This window comes from Neophocaena asiaeorientalis, unplaced genomic scaffold, assembly GCF_003031525.2.
Source record: "Neophocaena asiaeorientalis asiaeorientalis breed wild unplaced genomic scaffold, Neophocaena_asiaeorientalis_V1.1 scaffold59, whole genome shotgun sequence".
NCBI classification, from domain to species: domain Eukaryota; kingdom Metazoa; phylum Chordata; class Mammalia; order Artiodactyla; family Phocoenidae; genus Neophocaena; species Neophocaena asiaeorientalis.
Genome location: NW_020174268.1, coordinates 3,697,413 through 3,723,352, shown reverse-complemented (window position 1 = coordinate 3,723,352; position 25,940 = coordinate 3,697,413). Strand labels below are relative to the sequence as shown.

General features: G+C 36.9%; 2 protein-coding genes across 6 annotated transcripts in view; both read left to right on the top strand.

Annotated features, from left to right (window-relative positions):
• Positions 1-16,692, top strand: part of CPB2 (carboxypeptidase B2) — a 38,381-nt gene extending 21,689 nt beyond the window's left edge. Inside the window, exons 6-11 of the mRNA XM_024755570.1 lie at positions 401-505; positions 2,621-2,731; positions 5,419-5,512; positions 9,435-9,637; positions 12,388-12,475; positions 16,347-16,692. Of these exons, the coding sequence (XP_024611338.1) occupies positions 401-505; positions 2,621-2,731; positions 5,419-5,512; positions 9,435-9,637; positions 12,388-12,475; positions 16,347-16,531 (786 nt within the window). The 3' untranslated portion in view covers positions 16,532-16,692. The remainder of the gene's footprint in view (positions 1-400; positions 506-2,620; positions 2,732-5,418; positions 5,513-9,434; positions 9,638-12,387; positions 12,476-16,346) is intronic.
• Positions 16,693-17,363: 671 nt separating this feature from the next.
• The window catches only part of ZC3H13 (zinc finger CCCH-type containing 13), an 86,886-nt gene continuing 78,309 nt past the window's right edge, over positions 17,364-25,940 (top strand). For 4 of the 5 annotated variants that reach the window (XM_024755433.1, XM_024755432.1, XM_024755431.1 and 1 more), the window contains exons 1-3: positions 17,364-17,700; positions 23,565-23,690; positions 24,018-24,127. In XM_024755433.1, the coding sequence (XP_024611201.1) occupies positions 23,574-23,690; positions 24,018-24,127 (227 nt within the window). In that variant the 5' untranslated portion in view covers positions 17,364-17,700; positions 23,565-23,573. The remainder of the gene's footprint in view (positions 17,701-23,564; positions 23,691-24,017; positions 24,128-25,940) is intronic. The other variant, XM_024755430.1, reaches the window with a different exon arrangement.

Sequence of the window (25,940 nt, the reverse complement as noted above, 5' to 3'; positions counted from 1 at the left end):
TATGGCCTGAAACACTAGTTCTCTGCTGTCTACTTCTACACCCACCTCATGCAGCTCTGGTATCGCAAGGGGATTGTGAGGGAATAAAAAGAGCTTTACACAAGACTAAATCAACTTCAATAAAAAATTTTAAACATTAAAAAAAATAAAAGTTAAAGAAAAAAGAGTTTTAAATCGAGTCCTGGCTTCAGACCTCAGTCCCAACCCTCACCAGCTATGTGACCTTAGCTACTATCCTTAAATTACACCAGCTTTTAATTTCCCTTGAGAATTCTCAAAGGCATGCAGAGAATAATACGTATTTCATAGATTTGCTAAAAGGATTAAGTAGAAGCACTATATATATGGAAGTTATTATCCTGAAGCGTCTTATTACTGTTTTTTGATTTTCTCTGTGCAGGTTTCTAGGAAAGAACAAAGGGCCAAAAGTGCCATGTGGATTGACTGTGGAATCCATGCCAGAGAGTGGATCTCCCCTGCTTTCTGCTTGTGGTTCATAGCCTCTGTAAGTATTCACATTCTCTTAAGCCAGAGTTTCCCAATATGTGGCCTAAGACCACTTGCGTCAGAATCAACTGGCCTGTTTATTAGATGCATTTTCCCAGGTCACATCCTAGAATTCGTGACTTAAAATGTCTGGAGGTGAGACTTGGGTATCTACAATCTTCACAGTCTTCTCAGGTGACTTTTATGCATATCAAGTTTGAGAACCAAGACTTTAAGCATTTAAATTACACTAAAGATTGTCTGTCTTATCCTTTCTGCATTTCTGGCTGGTGCTAAACACTGGAACATAATTAAGAAATAGTATGCCATTGTGGTATGTTTCCTAAGTAAAGGAAAGAACTGAAGCAATTATTGGAATTGAGTCCCAATGAATTTTTTTCTTTTGATTTGAATTATGCAGATATCTTTTGCCACATTCTACCCTTAGAAATTGAACATAAAGCAACATTACAGAGAAGATCGTATTATCCCATATATCATAATGGGGAATTTTGTCCCCGAAGAAGGCCTCGGCATCAAAAAATCCATATATGAGACAAAGAGTACACCATAAAAGTAAAAATTATAATGACTGTAAACCTCTATAATAAATGAAAACCGTTCAGAAAATTTTTGCAAATCATATATATGATCGGGGACTCATATCCAAGATATATAAATAACTTTTACAAATAAACAGTAAGAAGACAAGTAAAAGACAATTTTGAATGGGCAAAATATCTGAAAGGACAATTCTCCAAAGAAGGTATACAAATAGCCAATAAGCATTATGAAAAGATGCTCAACATCATTAGTCATTAGGGAAATATGAATCAAAACCACAATGAGATACCACTTCATACCCACCAGGATGGCTAAAATTTTAAAAAGACAGATAATAGCAAATATTGGTAAGAGTGTGGAAAAATTGGAACTCTCATCCATTGCTGTTGGGATCACAAAATGGTGCGGACAATTTAGAAAATGGTTTGGCAGTTCCTCAAAAGTTTAAGCATAGAGTTACCATTTGACCCTGCAATTCCACTCCTAGGTGTATAGCCAAGAGACTTGAACACGTATGTTTACAAATGTTCAAAGCAACATTATTCATAAGTCAAAAAGTGGAAACAATCCAAACATCTATCAACTTATGAGTGGATAAATAAAATGTGGTATATCCTTACAATGGAATACCATTCAGCAATGAAAAGGAATGAAGTACTGATTCAACATGGATGAATCTTGAAAACATTATGCTAAGTGATAGAAGCCAGACACAAAAGGCCATATATTTTATTATTCCACGTACATGAAATGTCCAGAATGGGCAGATCCACGGAGAGAAAGTTGATTAGTGGTTGCCAGGCTGGAGGAAGAGGAGAAAGGAGAAGGGGGGTAATTCCTAATGGCTAAAGGGTTTTTGGTTTTTGGTGTTGGTCGGCGGGGTGATAAAAATATTCTACAATCAGAGAGTGGTGATGGTTGCATACCTCTGTGATATAAAATCCACTGAATTGTGCACTTAAAAATGGTGAATTTTCTGGCATGTGAATTATATCTCAATAAAGCTGTTAAAAGCTAGGCACCCCTTCCTCTGGGATTTCAGCTGCAACCACACATGAAGGTAGGGCTTGACACACAGAGTATAGGCTATATTTCAGCCCTCACTCTAAACAGCCCTCACTCTAAACATCTCAAAATTTTTTAAATAAAAAAATAGACTAAGTTTAGTGGATGTTAACTAGATGGATATTAACTAGACTTAGTGTGGTGATCACTTCACTATATAGACAAATTTTGAATCATTATATTATACACCTTAAATTAATACAGTTGACCCTTGAACAATGCAGGGGTGAGGGGTGCCAACCCTCCCTACGCTTGAAAATCCATGTATAACTTTACAGTCAGCCCTCCATATCCGCAGTTCTGCATCTGTGGATTCAATGAGCTGCAGATCATGTAGTACTATAAAAATCTGAAAAAAATCTGCATACAAGTGGACCCACACAGTTCAAACCTGTGTTGTTCAAGGATTATATGTCAATTATACCTCAGTTAAAGAAGAAGACACAGACTAAGTTTAGAAGGACATAAAAGATATATCATCAAATATACTTGGTTTAATTTGTAGGTAATTCGTTTCCATGGGCAAGAAAATCTGCCTACCAGTCTTCTGAGGCACATGGATTTCTATGTTATGCCAGTGGTTAACGTGGATGGTTATGACTACACATGGAAAAAGGTAGGTGAAGGTAAAGAAAACAAAATAGGGGATACAGGATACATAGGCTGAATTATTTATAGAATCCTGGACCTTGGCATAATGGTTTTATTATGAAAAAATTTTTTTACTTCATTATGGAAAAGTTCAAACATATATGAGTGGGAGTAATTGTATGGTAAACTCCTATGTACCCATCACACAGCCAATAAACTCACAGCCAATCTTTTTTTTTTTTTTAGCCAATCTTTTCTCATCTATATCCCCAACTCCCTTCTATCTTACCCATATTATTTTGAAGCAAATCTCAGATACCATATCATCAATAAATATTTCAGTATGCCTCTCTAAAAGAGGTCTTAAAAAAATAATGGTACAATTATACCTAAAAATGAACAATAATTATTTACTAGCATAAGATTTCCAAGCAGTGTTTAAATTTCCAATTGTATCATAACTTTTTAAAAAGTTTATTTCTTTGGTTCAGGATCCAAATAGGCTAATATATTGTGATTGGTTTATAGCTTTTATTTTTATTTTAATCTGTAGATTCTCTCTCCATCTCTCTTTTTCTCTATTTCCTTGCAATTTTTTCATTGAAGAAAAGAGCTTCCTGTTGTCTGGATTTGCTAATTGCTTTGCCATGTTCCTTTGTCCTCTGTATTTTCTAAAACTTGATATTTGGATTCCAGAAGCTTTATAAGATTCAGGTTTGACGTTTTTGGCAAAACTACTTCATTGTGATAGTGTGTTCTCCCAACAGGAGGTGCACAATGTCTGGCTGTATCTCTTTTTGTGATGTTAGCTACCTTGATGTGCAGTACCTACATCCATTCATTCTTACTAGGAATCGTTTGAATGGTATTTTGATTGTAAAATCATGAATTACAAGAATTAGAACAGCATTCTAACCGAACGTGCATTGTAGCAGAATTGCGTTCTAACCAATATGCGAATTTAATCCTAGTACCCTTTAACTCAATCATGAACATAAGTATGAATATCATGGTCCGTCTCATCTATACTGGAAACCATTACTATTTCTAATCCATCAACATCATGATTCATGTAAAATTACTCAAGCCATATGAAGTACAGTCCTTCCTAATTTAATGTGAGGCACGTGAAAACATAGTTGAACATATATGAAAAACCTACTTGAATAGCACATACAAACACTAAGGGGAATGAGAATGATTGCAGTGATTAGATACATAGGAATTATACAGGAATTATTTTATGTAGAGGGTAATTTAAGCAGAAGAGATAGGAATAGTGAAGGAGATTGATGAAAAAGTCATCTCAGGGAAGACAAATACTGTGAGTAAAAGTTTGTCCGTAGGAGTGAGCAAACCCTGAACTAAGTAAATGAGAAATACCTAGTATAGTACCTAACACAAAATTGGTGTTCAATAAATGGTCACATTTGTAGGTTGCTATTACAATGAATTTATGCCTTCACTGGAATCACAGTGGAATTCAGCCACCTTTTAGATATTCTTACTCCCCAACTGTCCTTTGTATCTTAACTCTGCCAATTAGTCCCTGAAGTATGAGAACTTGATTTCCTCGGAACAACTGTTGCTACCAGAATCACAGGTCTGGGGTTGGAAGCAGACTGGGAGGCTTGGCAAAAGTGTTGGTGGAATAGGGAAAAGTGTGCCATGTCATCCCAACCCAGAACTTAAACAAAGTCTGTGCAACTGTTTACATGATCAAATTCCCAGATTACCCCAAGAACCCAATGGAGTATTTGCATTATGTTTAAAAACCAGAGTTGAATCAGTACAATCAAAGGAGCCATCAGGCTAGAGGTGTCTGCACAGCTCTGCCTCCTAAAGGTTTTTTTGTGTTTTTTTTGCGGTATGTGGGCCTCTCACCACTGTGGCCTCTCCCGCTGCAGAGCACAGGCTCCGGATGTGCAGGCCCAGCGGCTATGGCTCACGGGCCCAGCCGCTCCGCGGCACGTGGGATCTTCCCGGACCGGGGCACGAACCCGCATCCCCTGCATCTGCAGGCGGACTCTCAACCACCGCGCCACCAGGGAAGCCCCTCCTATAGGTTTTAAGTGAGTGTTGAATTCAATCTAAAGAGAGCATGGAAACTCATGACTCAACAATTTTGTATTATAATCATCAAGCTTGCTAAAAGACTTGATCTTAATTATTCCCACCACAAAAAAGAGATGATAATTTATGTGACATGATAGAGGTGCTATCCCCCAAATGGCAATCATATTACAATATGTAAATGTATCAAATCAACATGTTGAACACCTTAAATTTGTGCAATGTTATATGTCAAACACATTTCAATTAAAAAAATGACTCATAGTTTTAATTTGAGTTGAAACACCAAGTTATTTTACTTTTCACAGAAGGAACTTAAAATGACAATGCATAAAATTAAAGGAAACAAGGCCAAATAAGAAGGCCAGCAAGCAGCCTAGCAAAACCAAATGAAATGGTTTTTTTGTATAGGTCAAAGCTCATGAAATATCACCATTTCAGTTGATTCAAGTTTGAGTGAACCCAGCTGAGACCTGGATAGAACAGGGGCTATGCAAGAAGTACTGTGAAGACAGTGACAGGATAAAGAGATGGAGTTGAAGGAGAGAAACACAACACTGTCCACTTAGGCTTTAAAAGTCGTGTCTTTCCTGAACTGCAAACATGGCTGCCCTGGTTACCTGTGTTTTGTTTATTTAGAATCGAATGTGGAGAAAGAACCGTTCTTTTCATGAAAACAATTCTTGCATCGGAACAGACCTGAACAGGAACTTTGCCTCCAAACACTGGTGTGGTAGGTTGTTTGCTTTATTTCTAACAAATGTCTCTTCATTTAAAAGGTGGTATTCCTAAAAGCTCATTAATTCAAACTGATTAGAGGGGAGGCCTATCTGAATCAGAAGATAATTTAGATAAGAAACTTTTTGGTTAAACGTAGTGCTATGAAGTTTGACTCAGATCAGCAAAACACCCTTACCCTGTTCCTCCCTGCCATATCCATACCTTTAAAGAAGGAAGTTGGATTAGTTCTTTAAGGTCCCTTCTAACTTCAAAATTCTAAAATTCTATTTCTCTGAAATCATAAGGAAGTGACCACTAAATTTCCTACTTTCATCAACAAATAGCATTCATTATGAGGATATCAAAGGCTAGGGTTGGGTGAGTACCTCCTATTTTCAATTGCTTTGGAAAATATTGACTTCTATAGTGCTGCAAAATATTTAGTGGGGTTTTTTTTCCCTTTGGCTTGTGGGATCTTAGTTCCCCAACCAGGGATTGAACCCATGCCCCCTGCAGTGGAAGTGTGGAGTCCTAACCAATGGACCATCCTGGAATTCCCAGAACATTTTGTTTTGTATTCACTATTCACTTTCTTAAGTTCTTTCTTTCATGAATGTCGTAAAGAGAAACTTGTGTCCAGCACTGTGGGAGCTCCTTGTTCCTTGATTCCAATGAGTTAAGACACTCAGTGAACACTGATTTAGGCATTTGGGGATATTGTCTGCTCTCAGGGAGGTAGGTGTTAGTTCACCACCCCCTCACTATGTTTCATAGTTACTACGTTTAAGAAACGACTACAAAGCAACACAAAACTTAACGACTGAGCTGGAATCACCCATATTTTTGGAGGTGGGAGCATGTAACAACAAGGGAGCACAGCTACTGAAACCACAGAAACATCCTCTTCCTCCCATTCCTTTACTCTACACAGTCCTAGGTACATGATCTTCTGTATTTCCTTTTAAAAAAAGAAGTGAAAATTCATGATTTTGAACATTTCATCATTATCCCAAAGTAGATATGAAAACTTTTCGGTCGAGTACTTACCTTTTCTCTTCATTTCCTCCTTCCTGTAAGTCAGAAACCCCATGAAGGCAGTGACCACTATCCATTACCTAGTGCAGTACCTGACACACTGAGGGGTCTCTGAAAGCTATTCAAATGAACATGTGCATGAAATTAGTTGTTTTAAGAGAGCTACAGATAAAGTAAGTAAACAGAGGAGAGAACAGTCGATCCTGCCTCAGGCTAAAGGGAATCACTTAGTGGTTTCTTCGTAAGAGACCATCGTTAAGATTATTCAGTAAAAGTGCCCTATGGGAACATACGTGTATGTATAACTGATTCACTTTGTTATAAAGCAGAACCTAACACACCATTGTAAAGCAATTATACTCCAATAAAGATGTTAAAAAAAAAAGTGCCCACTGAGGTGTAAAGACTGCCACAGCAGTGATAATTGGGCAGGGAGCCAGAGAAACAGCAACTAATATAAAAGACCTCTGAATAAATAGAGCTGACAGTTGCTAAGTGCTGGGCAGTTTATATATTCCATCCCGTGAGTTTCATTATCTACACATCATGGATGAAGAAACCCAGACTTTAAAGGTTAAGTCCCTTGCTCAAGAGCACAGAGCTAGGAAGCGGCAGAGCTGGGATATAAAGCCAGGCCGACTAACTCCAAGTTTGTTGAAATTCTTCTAAGTCTGACAATCACTCTTCAGTTATAAGTTCCCTTTTGGAGCTTCTTTCATCCGCAAGCTCTTTTGCTGCTCTATTTTACTTAATGTTTTTCGTGGTAAAACTAGCATTACCTGGGCTTCCTAAGTGGCGCAGTGGTTGAGAGTCCGCCTGCCGATGCAGGGGACACGGGTTCATGCCTCGGTCCGGGAGGATCCCACATGCCGCGGAGCGGCTGGGCCCGTGAGCCATGGCCGCTGAGCCTGCGCGTCCAGAGCCTGTGCTCCGCAACGGGAGAGGCCACGACAGTGAGAGGCCCGCGTACCGCAAAAAAAAAAAAAAGAGAGAGAGAAAGGCAGGCTCTGTAAGGATAATAAGGATCATGGAGTAGCCCATGGAACCCAAGGACTAGGATGCAGGCAGACTTCGGAAACAGACTAGAACTGGGCCTGAGGCACTATAGGGAGCTCAATGGCTCCTTTCTTTCCCCACCTCATCTCTGCAATGCACACTGGCCTTCTCTGTGTCCCAATCCATGTGACGACAATGATGATGATAATGCTGATAAACAAGTTATTAAACACTCAGTATATGCCAGCACTGGGAAAAGCATTTTATAATTTATCCATTTAGTAGATAAGGAAATTGAGGTATAGATAAGTTTAAAAAAATCAAGATTGACTTGCCTCTTAGGGCATGCCCAATAATTCTACTCTTTCTCAATCACTCTAGAAGATTGATTGAAATGCAAGTGAGTGATAAACAGCTTAAACGCCAAAATAGAAGACTAGAACTTTTAAAAATTACTGTTGTCTTAACAATTGGCGGTGCCTTACTGGCACTTTAAAAAAATAAAATAAAACAGAAATATATTTGAAAGGAAAACTTCCAACATGTTAAGAGTTGACAGTGCCAGATGCCCCTCTTGTGCCACAAGTGTTTTGTAAAATGTAAAATTCCCATTGAGTGAAAAGAATTTGTCTTGCTTGGTTGCTTTGGGAAGCCAGAGAGCATATGGGTATTCAGATTTCCTGCCGGGCCACAGAAGTTCTGTTGATATTGCATAGAATGGGGATTCCAAACAGTCCTTACAATGGAAGTCTAAAAGTAGTGTCCAATTTAAGGCCTCATCTTTCATTACCGTTATTTATTCCTATAAAGGACTAATTTAGATTACATCAACTTTTGACTTATTGGTTAAAAAAAATTACCCAAGCCATATAGCTATTAAATGGCAAAGACAAGATTGAAATCAAGTGATGGGGTAATTAACAATATGTTACATAGCCTCTTATTGTAAAGAATGGTTATCATCAATGGTGCCCAATTTGAGTCTCCTAAAATAAGAGCATTGACTTCACAGGTTTGCCGTAAAGATTAAATGAGATATCGCCTGTAAGTCTTAGCAGAGTTCCTGACAGATAGCTTGTGTTCTTTGGATGTCAGCTGGTGATGTTATTGCTGTTATCTTCTTTGTTTTCAAGAGAGTAGCTTGACTGAAACTAGAATCTGCATCTTGATTTCAACTTATCAGTGGAGGGATTCCGAATGGCAAAAGACAAGTGAGGGACCCAAATTGGGGCTAATAAACGGTTTCCAGGAGGGAAGAATCTTTCTGGGTCAGAGGTGGCTCCCTGGGGCTCTACCGCTGTGAATTACGTACAGAGGAGAGAAGTGATGGGAGTCAGGCTACCATCCGAAGTGATGTTTCGTATAATTTCTCAAAGGAATGAACACATATCAGTCTAGCACCAAATATCGCCATTCCGTTTTACTTACTAAACCACTTTAGCAAGTTAGAAGTAGCACTGAAGGCAGACTTACATATTCTGAGTTCTCAAATGAGACTTTTATGGGCTGGATTAATTAGTGATTTTTAAGCTACACATATCAGAAAAACCAAACTTACAATGATGAAAGAAAATGGGGTTTATTTTTCTCTTGTAACCACAAGTTTGGAGGGAGAGCTGCCATTTCTGAGACTCTCTTAGCCACTTTCTCGGGGCTGCAAGATGGCTGCCCTCAGGCAGCAGCTGTTGGATGGCTTGCTATGAGGGCATGTAAATATTTGAATTCAAAATAAACATAAACAACATTTGGGGACATTAGAAATATGTTCTTTACAGAGCTCGAGTGAATCCATTTATCTAAAAATGTTACACCCTATATATTAGGAGAATACATGGTCAGGGAGATCACAAATTACAATAGGTTGCGTATCTACTTATGATTCCACTCCATCAATTTCACTACAGAGGAAGGTGCCTCGAGTTTCTCGTGCTCGGAAACCTACTGTGGACTTTACCCTGAGTCGGAACCAGAAGTGAAGGCAGTGGCTGATTTCCTGAGAAGAAATATCAACCACATTAAAGCTTATGTCAGCATGCATTCATACTCCCAGAAGATAGTGTTTCCGTATTCCTATAGCAGAAGCAAAAGCAAAGACCATGAGGAACTAGTAAGTGCCGCTTAATTAATTTTCTCATTAGCCTTTCAGAAGTAAAATAATACATAGTTCAGGAATCAAAAACTGTGGGGGAAAATGTTCTGTAGAGGACAAAGGGGGATAGATGCTTTATATCTTGATCTAACATTTCTGAGAGTCACCCTACGTCAGGGTTCATTGAGAGATTGTAAAGGACTGAGCCTTATTTTGAGGACATGAACTTCCGTCGAGCAGAGGGGCTCTCTAGGAAAATGTCAGACTAGCTCTTGGAACCTCAGGAGGGAACCAGTCTACCTTGACCTAATCTACATATGAAGCCATATGAACAAGGACAAGGACAAGGCTTTCTGGAATTATTGGTCTGTTTGTAGGTGCTAGCTTTCTACAACAGCCCGCCACAGATCAAGTCTTAGCACAATACTTATCGATTTGATACTAGCATTGGGAATTGTTTATACACTGACCTTCCTAACTCGCAGGGGTTTGGTCCTATTAAAAGCAACTCCAATTTCAGCATTGAGGCAAGACCTCCCTCCTTTTGTGGAATGCAGTGAATGATACAGTGAGTTCAAAGAGGACTCGCAGTTGGCTACCCCCTCATCACTTTTTGGTCCCAGATATTCTATGCTTGGGTTAATGGCAAAGGATGCAAGGGTTCTTGATGGATTGTGGCTAGGTTTGGACAAATCCTCATCCCAGATGCTCTCTAGACAATGGAAGTGCTGTGGCAACAGTCCACTTCTTGCCCAAGGTCTGATCTTTATGTACCGGTTTGTTTCTTATTGACTTGTTTTGGTCTGGTTCTCTTAACAGAATAAACTATAGCCACATTAGGGGCTAGCAATTCCTGATGACAAATATAAAGTTATTTGCAGTTGCTAAGAATAACTCATTTAAAACAGAAACATCCTTGATACTTATGATTCCTTTTTCCTCTCAAGAGAAAACTTTTAAGGAAAGTTCCTTTATTGGTGTTATCTTTGAAGAAGTGAGAGGATATTCATCATGATCTGGAAATAGACAGTGTGATTTTGAATTATTTTTGGATTACTATCATCACAAGTGTTTGTTGAGAGTTATTATGTGTAAAATACTGTGTTGATGGACATTGAAAGAAGCATCAGGTAGGACCCTGCCCTTTAAGAGAATATGAAATGGTTAGGGAGCTCAGCCATTAGCAATTGTTACAGATAGCTGTACTGTAAGGTATAGTAACTACTAAGTAAGTGACACAGATGGTACAACTCACTCCTGGCTGGGATAACTAGGAGTGGCCTCATTAATTCATTCAGAAGGAAACAGGTAAGTGAGGGGATAAAGTCCCTGTCCGGAGGGCTTATAATCTATTAAGGTGTGACATACTGTAAAGAAAAAGGAATGATAAAAGCGCCAGTGAAGTGAAGGAACAGGCACAATTCCAGCCAGATACTGAAAGATAGGACTTCTGTAAGCGGACCCGGAGGGGAAGACTTTCTAAGCTGAGACCAAGGTTCTCCCCACAGGAAGTATGTTCAGGGGAATGTAGGGTCAAAAAAAGGAAGTTGATCCCTCAGAAAGTAGATGAGGTCAGCCTGTGAAGGAGAGGTCACCTAGTCTGAATGTCAGAATCAATTTACATTTTATTCCGTAGATCGGGGGGGTTCCGTTAAAACTTTTGAGCAGAGGAATGGCACAACATCATATCCACTGATATTCCTCAGGTCCTTCAAGGGAGGGACAGTGAATACCATGATGTAGTGCCAATTTCAGAAAAGATCTGCATAAGCTAGAAACAAAAATAGTGGAACAGGGGACTTTGTTACTATCCTGCAGCACACCAGGGATATAAGCTGTTTTATTTGATGAGGCTTTGGGAGGTATTAGACATTTTACACGAAAAGGAAATAGAGTTTGTGAGAAGAATGAGGAGGGAATCATACATTGCTGAGGAGGGAATCATACATTGCTGACATACGTGTATTGTTTAGAGAAGCTGGGTTTAAAGTTTGGTGACGATTTTGTCTAGTTGTTTGCCTTTGAAATATAGTTAGACTTTGTTTTACAGTATAATTTTGTTACATATACTTTGTTTTACGAAATAAATGAATTCCTAAAGAAGGCGTATGAGAATTATTTTTTCTGCAACTTAAATAAAATTTCAATATATTGGAAGAGTCTGTGTCTAAAGCCACCCAACTGTGATTTCCGTAAAGAGAAAAACATTTTTAAAAGTTAATTTATTCTTCTCAATTTATCTCTTGGATAAATGCAGATTTTTTCATATATACAATTCTCCCCACACCCCAGCTCTATTGAGATATAATTAATTGACATAACATTGTGTAAGTACAAGGTGTACAATGTGACGATTTGATACACGTATATATTGTGAAATGATTACCACAACAAAGTTAATTAACACGTTCGTCACCTCACATAATTAGTTTCTTCCTTTGTGGTGAGAACACTTAAAATCTACTCTCTTAGCAACTTTCAAGTATATAATACAGTATTGTTAGCTATAGTCACCAGGCTGTATTTTAGATTCTCAGAACTTACTCGTCTTATAACTGGAAGTTTGTATCCTTTGACCAGCATCTCCACATTCTCCTCCCTCCACCACCCCCAGCCCCTGGCAACAACCATTCTGCTCTCTATTTCTTCATATATACAGTTTGATTGAATAAATATATGATTGGGTTTTTGTGTTTTTAAAAGAAACTTCTACCTGTCTTGTTTTAAAGCTGTACATTAACTGAAATTCCATATCTTATTGATTTCAGTCTCTAGTGGCCAGTGAAGCAGTCCATGCTATTGAGAATACTAATAAAAATACCAGATATACACATGGCAGTGGTTCAGAAAGTTTATGTAAGTATTTCTTCTTAAGATCTTAGGGGACTGTGAGGTACTAAGGAAATTTGTGTTTGGTTTTTCTGTGTGGATTTAATTTTTCTAAGTGGAATCTTTAAACATGGTCCCATGTAAAACAATTGGATTATAACAGAATTGGAAGCATGATAGCTATGACAGTACTGAACAAGGCTATATTAATACATAAATATACTAAAAAGAAACCAAAATGATACTTAAGAAATTATGCTCAGTGCTATAGAGTAGGGATTATAGAATTGGTATCACACTAGTTGAGTGAGACAGAAAAAGTCATAAAGGGTCAAAAGAATGTTTAAGATGCCCAGGGCCACCATGTAAGGTTGTGCAGGTTGAACACTGTACAAATCTAGGAATACCATTTACATTAGATGCTTTTTTAGTGGCAACCTGTGTCCAAGAGTATAGCTCACGGCACACTACAGTTGAATGTCCTTTGTTTGTATCACACTGATGGAACATGTGTGTGGCAAGCTCTTAACAAATATTTTAAATTAATTTCTGCTGGGAGATATTTGTTGAGGGACTCCTTTGTATCCACAGTGGGATAACAGACAATTTTGCTGTTTTTGAAACTGGAAGGGGAGATGGGAGAAGAGAAACAGAAAATAAGCATGTAACAAGGTGTCAGCAAACTATAACCCATAGGCCAAATCCAGCCCACTGCTTGTTTTTGGATAGCCTGTAAGCTAAGAATGGTTTTTCCATTTCTTAAATGGTTGAAGAAAACCAAAAGAAGAATAAGATTTTGTGACATGCGAAAATTACGTAAAATTCAAATTTCAGTGTCCACAAATAAAGCTTTATTCAAACACAGCCACACTCATTCATTTGTATATTGTCTATATAGCTTTCAGGACAGTGGAGTTGAGTAGTTCTGACATAGACTATGTGGCCCTCAAAGCCTAAAATATTAATTATCTGGTCCTTCACAGAAAAAGTTCGCCAATCTCAGATGTAAACAATTAAATAGTAAAATATAGTGTAATCCCATTGATAAGTGAACAACATAGTACTAGCGTATAGGTTTGAAAATGACTGCCTGAGAGAGAGGCAGCTTAGCTCGGGTGGCCTGGAAAGGTCTTCCTCGGTAGGTGACATGTCTGGGAGACCTACCCAGTAAGTGGCTGCCAAACAAAGGTGTGGGAAAAAACCAGGGAGAGGAAATGGCATGTGAAGAGGCTTTGAGATAATATGTGCCAAGTCCCAGAGTTGCCTTTAACAGGTATGATTTATAGGGGGATAAAAACACATTCATATTAATAATCACATCCATATTATTTTCAGTAAATTACTTGAGCACCAAAGGTCTATTAGTAGAAAGTCCAGAATCTTCCTTTTCCTCCTCAATCATCCCAAATTATCTCAGGACAAACTGAGGCCAGATTGGTCCACGTGGTGTCTCTGTCTCTTGCTGTCACTGGTCTATCTCTGCCTTTGCCGACCCAGGTCCTTGCTCTGGGTCACAACTTCCTTTCATAATTCAGAGCTTTCTTGATTCCCATCCTCTCTCTCCTGTTGTTCCCCAAAGCATGACCATAGTGCCTCAGGGCTGGAGGCACTTCTAGAGCAACTTCTTGTTTTGACGAGATCATTCCATCTCCAGGCATGCATTCATTCAATACAAATCTGTGTGTGTGTGTGTGTGTGTGTGTGTGTGCGCGCGCGCGCGCGCACGTGTACATAAGTATAAAAAAAATTCTGGAAGAATAAATGCCAGATATTAATAATAGCTATCAGAAATATTTGCTGAATGAATAACAACTAATCCACTGTTGATGGATATTTTTCAATACTTCAGTATAAACAGTGCTTCAGTAAACACCTTTGTCATTAATTCAAGTATAGGTATTGGAAGGAGGAAAAATGATCACTTTGCATATTATATGAGTGTCTACCTGGAAAACACAAAAATAGAGTAACAAAGAGTTGAGTAAGGTGGCTGACTATGAACTAAATATAAACGAATCTATAACTTACTTATATACCAAAAACAATCAGGAAGAAAGTAAAATGGAAAAAAGATCCTACTGCCCCCCCCAATATACATGTATACACATGCAGACGTGTACATATAGATACATACATACATATATAGATTCATTGTTAAATGTATATATGTGCGCACACAAATCCATATGATCTCTATGAAAAACCTAGAAAACTTTACTGGTGTACATAAATGAAGACAAATAAAAGGAGAAACCCACTATGGTTTTGAGTGGAAAAGCAATACAAAAAAAAGTGCTAGTCATTCTAAATTAGTTTGTATATTTAATGCAGTCCCAATGAACACTTAAATGACTTTGAACTTCATTTGAAAGAATACATTTGGTAGAAGAGCTTGTAAAATTCTGAAAAATAAGATTAATAAAAGAGAATTTGCTCCAACCAAGTATTAAAACACATTATAAACCTGTCATAGTTGCAGGGGTTTTTTGTTTTAATTATACTAATTATAAAGACACAAAGAAGCAATTATGGATAAACAAGAAGGTTCAATGTAAAGGAACTGAGCCTGGAAGTGACATCATTAGAAGGGAATAGTGAGTACAGAAAGACACTCAGATATATAAGATCTAGAATCTCATAAAGAAGGCATTTCAAACAGTTAAGAATGTTAGACATTGTTCAATTAATAGGGTTGGAAAAACTGGTGAGTTACTTAGAAAAAAATTGTACTTAGATTACTAACATGTCTTTCTCCAAAATAAATTCCAGATACATAAAATATTTTAACATAAAAACACTGCCATAAACCAAGTTGAAGCCTAAATGACCAAATAAGAAAAAAAAATTCTCCACATATTACACAGGGCTAATAACACTAATGCTGCTTTTATAAGTAATCTATAAAATGAATCAAGAAGAAAACTGAGCAAAGACAATTGATAAAAATATAAAGATGGTCAATAAATATACCAAAAAAATGTTCAACTCACTGATAATCTAACATAAAGACAATTTGATATTATTTTTCAAATAAAATTGCCAGAAATGTATAATTCACATGGATGGTATGGGAATGGAGCATGGGCATATTCATTCATACCCTGCTAATGGAGGTATAAATTAGTTCAATTCTTTTGAAGGCTATTTGGCAACGTGCAGCACAACAGCACAACGTGCAGCTCTCCAAATAAATAATTATTAAAATTAATTACATCCAGCTTTACAGAGCAATGCTATGAGATCATTAAAAATGATAAGGTAGGGCTTCCCTGGTGGTGCAGTGGTCAAGAATCCACCTGCCAATGCAGGGGTTATGCGTTCGAGCCCTGGTGCGGGAAGAGCCCACAAGCCACCGAACAGCTAAGCCTGTATGCCACAACTACTGAGACCATGTGCCACAGCTACTGAAGCCAGCATGCCTAGAGCCCATGCTCTGCAACAAGCAGTGAGAAGCCTGCACACCGCAACTAGAGAAAGCCCGCGCGCAGCAAGGAAGACCCAATGCAGCCAAAAATTAAAGAAAAAAAATGATAAGGTAGATTTGAACTCATTAATACATAAAGCTGGCCAGGATAGATTATGTTTAGGAATGTTCCTGAATAGCTTGTATAGAATGATCTTATTTATGTAGGAAAAATATTATGTTAAAGTATGCACTGAAAAAGAAAGCACTAGAATATAAATGGTGACTATCACTCCTTGGTAGGGTTATATGGGTAATTTTTATTTTCTTCCTTAACCTGCTTTCCTTCAATCTCTATTTTCTTCCACAAACTTAGATTATTTAATAATCAGAAAAAAGCAAAACTATTTTCATTTTTAGGGAAAAAAATCCCATCTTGTTAGTTAACTTGAAACATCTGTATTTCAAAAAGTAATTTCTTATTTCTTTTTGTAGATCTAGCTCCTGGAGGTTCGGATGACTGGATCCATGACTTGGGCATCAAATATTCGTTTACAATTGAACTTCGAGATACAGGCAGATACGGATTCTTGCTGCCAGAGAGTTACATCAAACCCACTTGTACAGAAGCTTTCGCTGCTGTCTCTAAAATAGCTTGGCATGTCATCAGGAATGTTTAATGCCCTTGATTTTTTCACTCTGTTCCCATATTTTAATTTACTGATTCCAGCCAAACCAAATCTTTGTACCAGTTTCTTTTTAAGTTTTATCAGTTTTCATAAAAGGTTTTCCCATTCCTTGGTTTTGTCAAAGAACAAAATAAATGCTACCTTAAAATTAAGGCAGACAAGGGTTCACATTTCTTTTTCCTTTTTTTTTTTTTTGAGAGGCTAGGTACTGATTTTTTTCTTTGATTCGCGACATTTGACTAGACATCTCAAGCAATTGTAATACAATACCTACTTTCATGCAGAGCATTGCATCCTGAACAAAAAAAGGAAAGGCTGTCACAAGTACATTAAAGATTTCTGCTCCAAATTTACAGTAAGTTTCTGCTAACGCCTTTAAAAACACACCCGTGCATTCCGTTTGCTCCACTGTAATAGACGATGGCCGAGAAAGCAGAGGAGTGTGAAAAGCAGGACAAATATCGCCTGTCACTCCAGTTCAGCTGCTCAATAAAAACGTTGAGCGAATGAATACAGTTATCTTCGACAACAAACGTGGCATTTTTGCATATTCACAACAGCTGTCTATTGTAAGAAATTATGTAATAAAAGTAGAAGACGCTTTCTCTTAAATCCACTGTTAATTGGGAATTTTATCTCTCCTGGGTTCCCGGTTTCTTTTCCAGGGCTAGCTCGTTAGGCACAGGTTTTTTGATTTCGACAGCACGCCTAGGAAGCGACGTTACGCCCAGGGGGCGCGTCCACAAAGGGGCGGTGCATACGCGCTGACGACTAATCTGGCAGCCGGAAGCTGCTTCGGTCTACAGAGGAACAGGGCGAGCTCTTGACTTCCGGCGGCATTTTGAGGCGATCCTCTTAGCGGCCTGATAGTGTTTTCCTTGTCTTTTCTTACTCTCCAGTCTCTCTTCGTTCCTTTTTTTCCTACGTCCCAGGCTCGCTTGACCCTGGCGAAGCGGCAGGCGGGTTCCGCTCCCCAGCCATCCCGGAGTCCCTCGGTAGCCGAGGACAGGTTCCCGGGAGCCGCGCGCACCTCCTTCTCGCTGTCGTCTTCCCGGGGCCAGGCGCGGGGACAGAGAGTCGCCTCCCCCGCTCCTTGGAGCGGCGGCGGCGGCGGCGGTGCCACCTCCGGGCTGCGCTTGCGAAAGGAGCTCAGCGAGGAGGTAAGTTTGAACTCCGTGAATTGGCGTGGGTACCGGGGGAAAGGCGTTGGGTGGGCCCGGGATGGGGGGGCCCCGCTTGTCTTCCATCCCTGCTTGGGTCACGCCGGAATTTTGAGCTCTCCTTGAGCGTTCCACCCTTAACTCTGCAATAGATCCCTGTGCTCCTGACTGGTTTCTCGCCCTGGTTCTGATTCTGGCGAGTTTGCCTAAGGGAGCAAGTGGATTCAGACTGGAGGCCTTGCTGGGTCACTACCATTTGATGTGAGCCTGGGAACTCTTGCGCGGTATTCGCATTGGTATGAGATGGAAGGGTGCCGGAGTATGGTCTTAGATTGAGAAGCTCCCTCTTTACACATTCCAGACCCGTTAGGGAAAGGTATCTTTTGGTTATATTTGGTCTTGGTTATTTCCCGGGAGTGATTACGACGCAGGTGCTCGGAGTTGAGGAGTGCTACTTTTATCTTCACAGTCCCTAGGTAGTTACTTTTGGCAACTATCTGTCAGAAACCCGGAAAGGTGAATGAAAGGAGAGGCTCTGATGTTTGGCATTGTCTCTTTCTAAATAGCTTAAAATAATTTATGTGGCTGGAAAATTATTCAGAGTCGGTATCACGTGAATGATATCGGTAGGATCTTGTTTGTGGAGCGTAGTGTCGAGCCATTCGGTTGTATCCCGAGGTTTTCAGATAATTTGAACTACTTTGAAAATTATGGGCGTACGCAACCTCTTCAGGTTTTTGATTGTTTTGAAGAAATAATTTAAAAGTTTGGAAAAATCTTCACACCTCAAGTTTTCAAAGTTTTGCCAAAAATACTGTTGCAGTAGATCCAAATGCTTATGCAGTACAATACATGCGTATGTATGTGGTGCCGGTTATCGGAGTCTGGTTCTGCAGTGTTTGAAATTACTGACGTTAGAACCTAAGCGACAATGTTTTGGACAGTTTTGTGGACATATCTCTAGATTTTCGAATAATTTAGAATTTAATGAAATATTTCGATTATAACATGACAGTTTCACAAAGAGACTAAGAATGTAGGTGCAGGTATGTAGCAATTTGTGTCTAAAAATAGTTGTATTGTGAAACTAAGACTTTTACTGTGGGAATCTGGGAGGACCTAGTTTTTTCAGGTGCATGCCTCTTACGCGCTTCCTAACTATCGGTGATTCGAAATGAACATTGATTGCATATTTTAAGATATGCAAATTTATCTGATTTTCATAATTATAAATTAAAACTAAAATCCCACAGGTGGATGCTATTTTACTTTCTGTACAAGTTATCAAACATTTAATAAGTTATCGGTGTTAACTTGTAATATGCCCTGACATTTACATATAGAAAGCAGTTGTTTAACATTTATTTATAGAACTGGTTTTCAGTAAATTTTAGTCTTTCCTACCTCCCCCAAACCCCACTCTGCTTTTCATGTAGAGTTGAGTTGGAGCTTTTTCAGCAGATACTTAGTAGCAGTTGAAATGTTAACTGGTGTTGGTATATATAAAGTGTCTTCTATTCTTTTTTTGGTCGTTTTGTATGTTGCAGTTCTGTTTACTTCACATTATAGTAGTTGCCAGCATGGGATATTCTCCCTGCATAGTCTTTTTAACAAAATGTATTTTCTGCACAATGCTACAATATTGCCTTCCTCACACCTGTGTAGTCAGTTTAGTGCTGACGATTCTGTTTTGAATTCAGTTTGAAATTGTTTTAGTCTATCTACATATAAGCAATTGGCAAGATTGTTCAAGAAAGTTCTTTTTTTCTTATGTTAAGAAAAAATTCTCTCACACTATGCAACAAATAAACTTAACTGTTTTTCTTTCAAAACTAAGAAATATAAATATGAAGAGGTCTTATTTTTAATATAACACTTTTAATTTTAGGATGCCAGTGGATAGAGATTTATTCTCCTACCAGTTAGTACCAGTAATTATGTAGCTTTAATTGCTTAGTTATTTCACAGTTTCCTAATATTATGGTGCTACTTATCCAGATTAAAGTGTTTTATGCTTTCATTTATGCTACCGGAAGATGAGAACTCAAAAAGATGTAATTGTGGATTGCAGTGAGAATACTAGAACTAATAAGTTTTATTGACAAGATTTTAGTAATCAGGATTCAGAAATAATTTAAAAAGAGGCCCCTGTGTCTCTCCCTTCTCAGTCATATTTATAGCATGAAGCTATGAGTACATTGTGATATTTGTAAGTTTCCGGGGGAGAGGACATTTCCCGTTTATTAAGACTTTTTGTTGTGTCTTAATAGATTAAACTTTGTTTCCCATGTTTTTCATTTTCTTTATGCCACGCGGCTTGTGGGATCTTAGTTCCTCTGACCAGGGATCGAACCTGGGCCCTTGGCAGTGAGAGCTCAGAGTCCTAACCGCTGAACTGCCAGGGAATTCCCTTCATTTTCTTTTTCAGTTGAAAAAATATTAAAACTTCTGATATTTATTTACTCTACAAATGGAGAGGAGACATAGGAGAATAACTCAACAGACTTTTACCCCTGTCACTCTGGCTTTGCTAATAATGCTCGTGTTTGGGAAAGGCATGATAATGTGAGTGGGAGTGTGAGGGTTACTTAAAACTAAAGAATAAATTGAAAACTGAGGGAAAGCCTTCAAAGTCTCTGAGATAGGGAAGACTTTAATATTTACATTTTTCTTATTGTTTCTAATTTTTCTCTTATAGTTTGAAGCATTTACTTCTTATTGAAGCCTGTTCAGATATTAATTGAAAAACTTTTCCTCCTCTCATTCAAATCTACATTTTATTCTTTTGTGGTTTATCTTTCTCTTTGGGCCCAAATTTTTAGAGTGAAAATTCTAATCATCATATTAGATGGTAACATAGTTTTAAGTTAATATATATGAGCAAATGTTTTCCTCGTGTATTGTAGGTTATGTGTATATATTTAGAAAAATGGGATTTAAAATATTATATTTTGTATTTGCAGGCATAAGGCATTTTATCTGTGCAAAAATCATAAATGTTTCATAATAATATTTAGATAATTTGTTGACTGCTGATAGAAGTTCCTAGATAGATGATCAGAAGAATTTCTGTTTCTGTCAATTAGAAAAGTTCAATTTCTACTTTTTCTTTTATTGCCTCAGGGTTTTTTTTCTTTCTTCTTTTTTCCTGTCTAGGACCTCCCTGTAACCTAGACCTGGTCCTCAAACTCAGTGTCATTTTAGGCCAAGGTCTGACACTGTTGGACTCTCTAAGAAAAGAGAATACGTCTTTACTTCATTGCTGTTCTTCCCTAAGTTGGAAGACTCAACAGTAGCAGAAGTAAAACTCCTGGGATAATCACTATGTAGGTGAATCTTGTAGTTCTTGATGTCACCTGTAAAAGCTACTTTGTCTCTGTTGGAAGGAACTTTTTTAGTGTCAAGAATACAAGTAAAGGGATAAGATTGGATCATTAGTCCTCACTTGATTGTCTGTCGCAGTCCAAACCCTTTGAAGTCTTCAAAGCTTATGTTAGGGATCTAGGATGGGAGAGAAGCTGTGAGACCCTGCTTTCCAGCGGTAGGTCAGAGGAGGAGAGGAGTGCTGATTCAAACAACAGATTATAGGTGGGGAAGAGAAACAGTAGAGTTAATAATACCTGGAGCCCTCAGAAAGACAAGAAAAGAGATATGACCAGTGTTTCAAGTATAATAATAAATAGCTTGTTGCCCCAGTTATGCAAAACACTACTGTTGATTTTTTTTGGAGGAGGGAGGGTGTGTTTGGAGTAGGGGCATGTTGGGGATAGAGATTTTGGGGGCAGACCATTTCCACTGATAGTGGAAGGAAAAATGTAAGCTTAGGGTTACTTGTCTTGATGCAGTGTGGTGGGATGGTGTGCCTGTTTCCCAAGTTGTAGATAACTAATAATAACTAATAAGAAACTTTTAGAACACATTCATTTTTAAGTTTATTAATAAATGTTTTTAAAATTGAATTAATGAATGAGGATTTCAATGTACACCTGTATGTTTTTATAGTAACAGATAATGAGACTTTAAAAATTTGTTTTTGTTCTTTTTCCATATATTTTGTTACATGTTTACTTCTTATCGAATCTTAGTTATAAATTATAAAAAAGTGTTTTTCTCAGTTAATCAAAGCTCTACGTTTTCTAGATCTTTCTCAGCTCCACTTATCGCTTATCTTGGCTTTTATTTATGTTCAGTAAGTCAAATGTACATGTGGAATTTACCAACTTTTCCTTTATAAATTCACATTTGGGCTGAGAATAAGCTCAAGAAAAGTTAAATCAAAGATTATCTTACAATACTCACTCTAGTGTGGAGGGTGGACCTCATAGTTCCTTACTTGATGAACAGTTGATACATAAGTGATTTTATGTTGCACAAATTCTTGTTCACTTATGTGACACTCTGTAATTTTTTAAAATTTGTAATTTCTTTAAAGTTACCTCTTTTGAATCACTAAAAATTGATTGTAATCGTAATTAATGATTACATTGTATATTAGAAAATAAGAATATAAAATTTTCCAATTTAAAACTACCATATTGTATCATATCATATTTTCCTTTTGGTTCATTACCTGTTAATTTGTCAAATGTCCATATTCTTTGGACCTTTTCAAAGTGTGACTTGACAAGAAGTATCTAACTGGACCAAACATTGTAATTTTTTTTTAAAGTTTTGATTCTGTACTACCATGATTTAATTTCCTTTTAAGTGATAGGACCTTACTTTGAAACCACATTAAAGAGCATTTGTGAACTTTATAGAGACCAGTTCTTTACCAAATGGAACTTTTACTTCTTTAGTTGACATCATTCATTCTAGTAACTTTTGACTACTAACAAAATTTCAACTAATATTTAGTGTATAAAGTGTGATACGGTTTAGTTCCTTTTTCTTTCTCTTAGGCAGTTCCTACCCACTTCCCACAGTAGTGTACTCTCTAGATTATTCTAGGTCTAGAATTTAACATTGTTTTCTAACGTATATCATAGTGCTGATATTTTCATTTCTAGTTGAATCACCTGATTGTATATTTTAGTTTCTAATGTTTTATTTACTTTTGTAAAATATTTTTATAATTCATCTTTCTTTTCTTGTTAATAATAATGGTAAATAGCCTGTTTATTTCTTTTAGCATCTTTGACTTTTATGTCAATTCAGTGCAGTATAGATTATCAAAACATCTTCACTTTTTCTAGTTCTACAGCCTGTCATATTTTGAAAGAAGGTCACTTATCAACATTGAGGGTTTTGTTTTTTGTATTATTGCAAAATAAATTTCCTGATTATGCTGTTCTTCTTTGGCTTCTGTAAGACAAAGAAAATATTTAAATAGTATTTTTCTCCCAAGCTGATTTTTGGGACATAGCTGATGTTATCACTTAAACTGTGTAAAACATAATTTCTACTCTGACTAAAATTCTTACCTGATTTTATTTTTGGCAAAGCTTTCTTTAACCGTTAACTAGTTGATGGAGAATGATAGCACAACTTTCTTTAAAAGACAGTTATTAAATTTTGAAACAACTTTTATAAGGAACTTAGAAACTAAACATTTTATAGTGTGTTTTCTGAAATTGAATGTACTATGGAAACTTAACTGTGTGAGTAGAATCTTACTCACTCTGTAGAAGAGGTAAAATTCTAGGCAAAAGATTCAAAATTCACTAATAAGGTATGTCTTAGAAGACAGTTTCTGTTTACCTCTGTTTACTTGTGACCTCTCCTATGGCTTTTTTCTTCTGAGAAAAATCCCCTGTAATTTTGCAGTGTTATCTTATCTACCATTTTATCTACTTGTAAGTTATTGGCTCAGTTATTTAAAACTGAAGAATTTTACAGTTTGCCTCTCTCTTTTTTGGTTAAAGTAGTACAAAATGTCAAAAATTAGAAGGAAGGTCACAGTGGAAAATACCAAGACCATATCTGATAGCACATCCCGAAGACCCAGTGTATTTGAGAGGCTTGGACCCAGCACTGGCAGTACAGCAGAGGTGAGTTGTCACTAGTACAGTCACAGGGGTTCTCTTGAATTCCTGTTCTTCAACTTCTTATTTATATCACAAAAGTGAATAGGTTGTTGTATTGTAGGAATATTGGTTTAGTAAATTTTTAAAAATGTGTTTCATAAAAAAGGAGTGAGGTGGGCATTAGGGTTTATGGGCTTTTCTTTTTGATGTTTTTATTATTTGGGGAGTAATATATCTCAGGTTAGTTGGAATTTTGATAGCATTTATTTAAATTTTGTCCCACTAGCATCTTTTTTTCCAGAAATAAATATGACTAAATATGAAATTTACATAGTAATATCTGTCTCTTAGACACAGTGCCGTAACTGGCTGAAGACTGGCAACTGCCTCTATGGAAACACATGTAGATTCGTACATGGCCCTTCACCCCGTGGTAAAGGTTATAGCAGCAATTATAGAAGGTAAATTGAGAACTTTGAATTGTTCATATACTATTAGAAGATGGCTTTTGTAATTTATCTAGTATAAAAATCTGAAATACTACCATATGTTTGGTCAGATTTTCTATTTTGGTGGTAGTCTTATCAACAGCTAAGATCGACAGGATCTTTTTAGTTGTTAATTTCAAAATTAATAGAGATGTTTGCTTTAAAATTAATTTGCTCAAAAATTTGTTTTTTTAATATATGTATGGCTTACTTTCGTGCCCTGACCCGCAATTATGTATTAAAGTGCTGTTTAAGATGGCAGAATTTCATGGATTTGCTTTTAGTGAGGAGAGACTACATTCAACTCTTAAAATAGTAGAATTTAAATAAGTATAATTTTAGCTTTTTAAGATGTTCTAAATTCAAATCGTAATTACAAAAGATAATCTAATGCAAGCTCTGTAGGTTAAAATGCATTTGCCAAATCTCTTATCACAATATATTGAGGTAAATGAAAGTATGTATTTATATGTGGATAAATGTACTACCTATTTAGAATATCATTTTTCCTTTAATAAAGGCAAGGCTAAATTAGACTTTCCTAATAAAAATCTTTTATTTTTCTTTTGGCTCCCTCATGATGATTTTGTTATGGTGTTTAAAGATGTAACATACATAAAGATTGTCACAAAAGCAGTTTCAACTTGATTGGTAAACAACTGATTTACCTAGTCCTAAAATTGAATGTGCTGATTGCTTTGGCTTCAGCAACAGTGTAAAAACTGAACATTAGCATTTGGAGATTTCCTTTTTAATTGGGTGAATTTTGTGTATGTGTACGGATTTTGAAGTTTAACAGAACTTAAAATTCAAAACCTTAACATTAGCTGACTTTCTGTTCACTTAAATGTTGTACATTTTTAGGTTACTTGTGATGCTGAGTACTCTGTTTTATTTGTATTTAGATTGTCATCTGTCCCTTCTGTCAATGTGGGAAAGTTAGTCTTTATAAGTTTAATACCTGTATAAACAAACACATACCTGGGGAAACTGTTTCAATAATTTTAATGTTTTGCTTATATTATTACTGTAATTTCAATACATGCTTTACTTCATCTGTGACATTAACATACTCAAAATTTTTATGAGAGATGGTTGTGAGGCAAATGGGCAGAGAAATTTGTCTAAAATGGAAAAAAATAGTGTCATTACTAGATTTAGAATAAAGGATTTTTTGTTATAATTTTGCTATTTTGTGCATTTTTTTCCCCAATAACTTCCTTCATATTTGTGTATTTTCCCTTTTTTTTATAAGGAAGAAAAATATAGTTCATAATATGATTCAGAGATGGAAAGATAAGGAATGTATTTCAGAAATGCTTACTTAGTCACAAATCATTTAAGTCACTGAGCATTCACTGTATGTAGAGCATTCTGTTAGGTACTCTTTGGGATAGAAACAAGTTTATTACTGTCTTATTATATGAAGGAAACTAGGGCACATAAAATTTACATGTGCATCATAAGTATAATTTAAAGCATTTAAGTGCTGGTTCTTAATAAGAAGATCCATTTAGCAGTTCAGCTTTAACTGTTAAAACATTTAATATAGATCTATAAAACGTGCGTGTAAATGTTAATGAACTCCTTTGAAGTGAATTGACTGAAATTATTTTTTCACTAATCATGTGATCTGTATTAATGATTGATAAAGGACTCGATTTGATTGAACAGCTATTACTTGAAATAGATGTCAATATTTTTGTAATCTGTTTATATCTTTTAAAAACATTATACACATTTTTTTTTGGTGGCTAAAGAGGGACATATCATTCCTTAACAACTA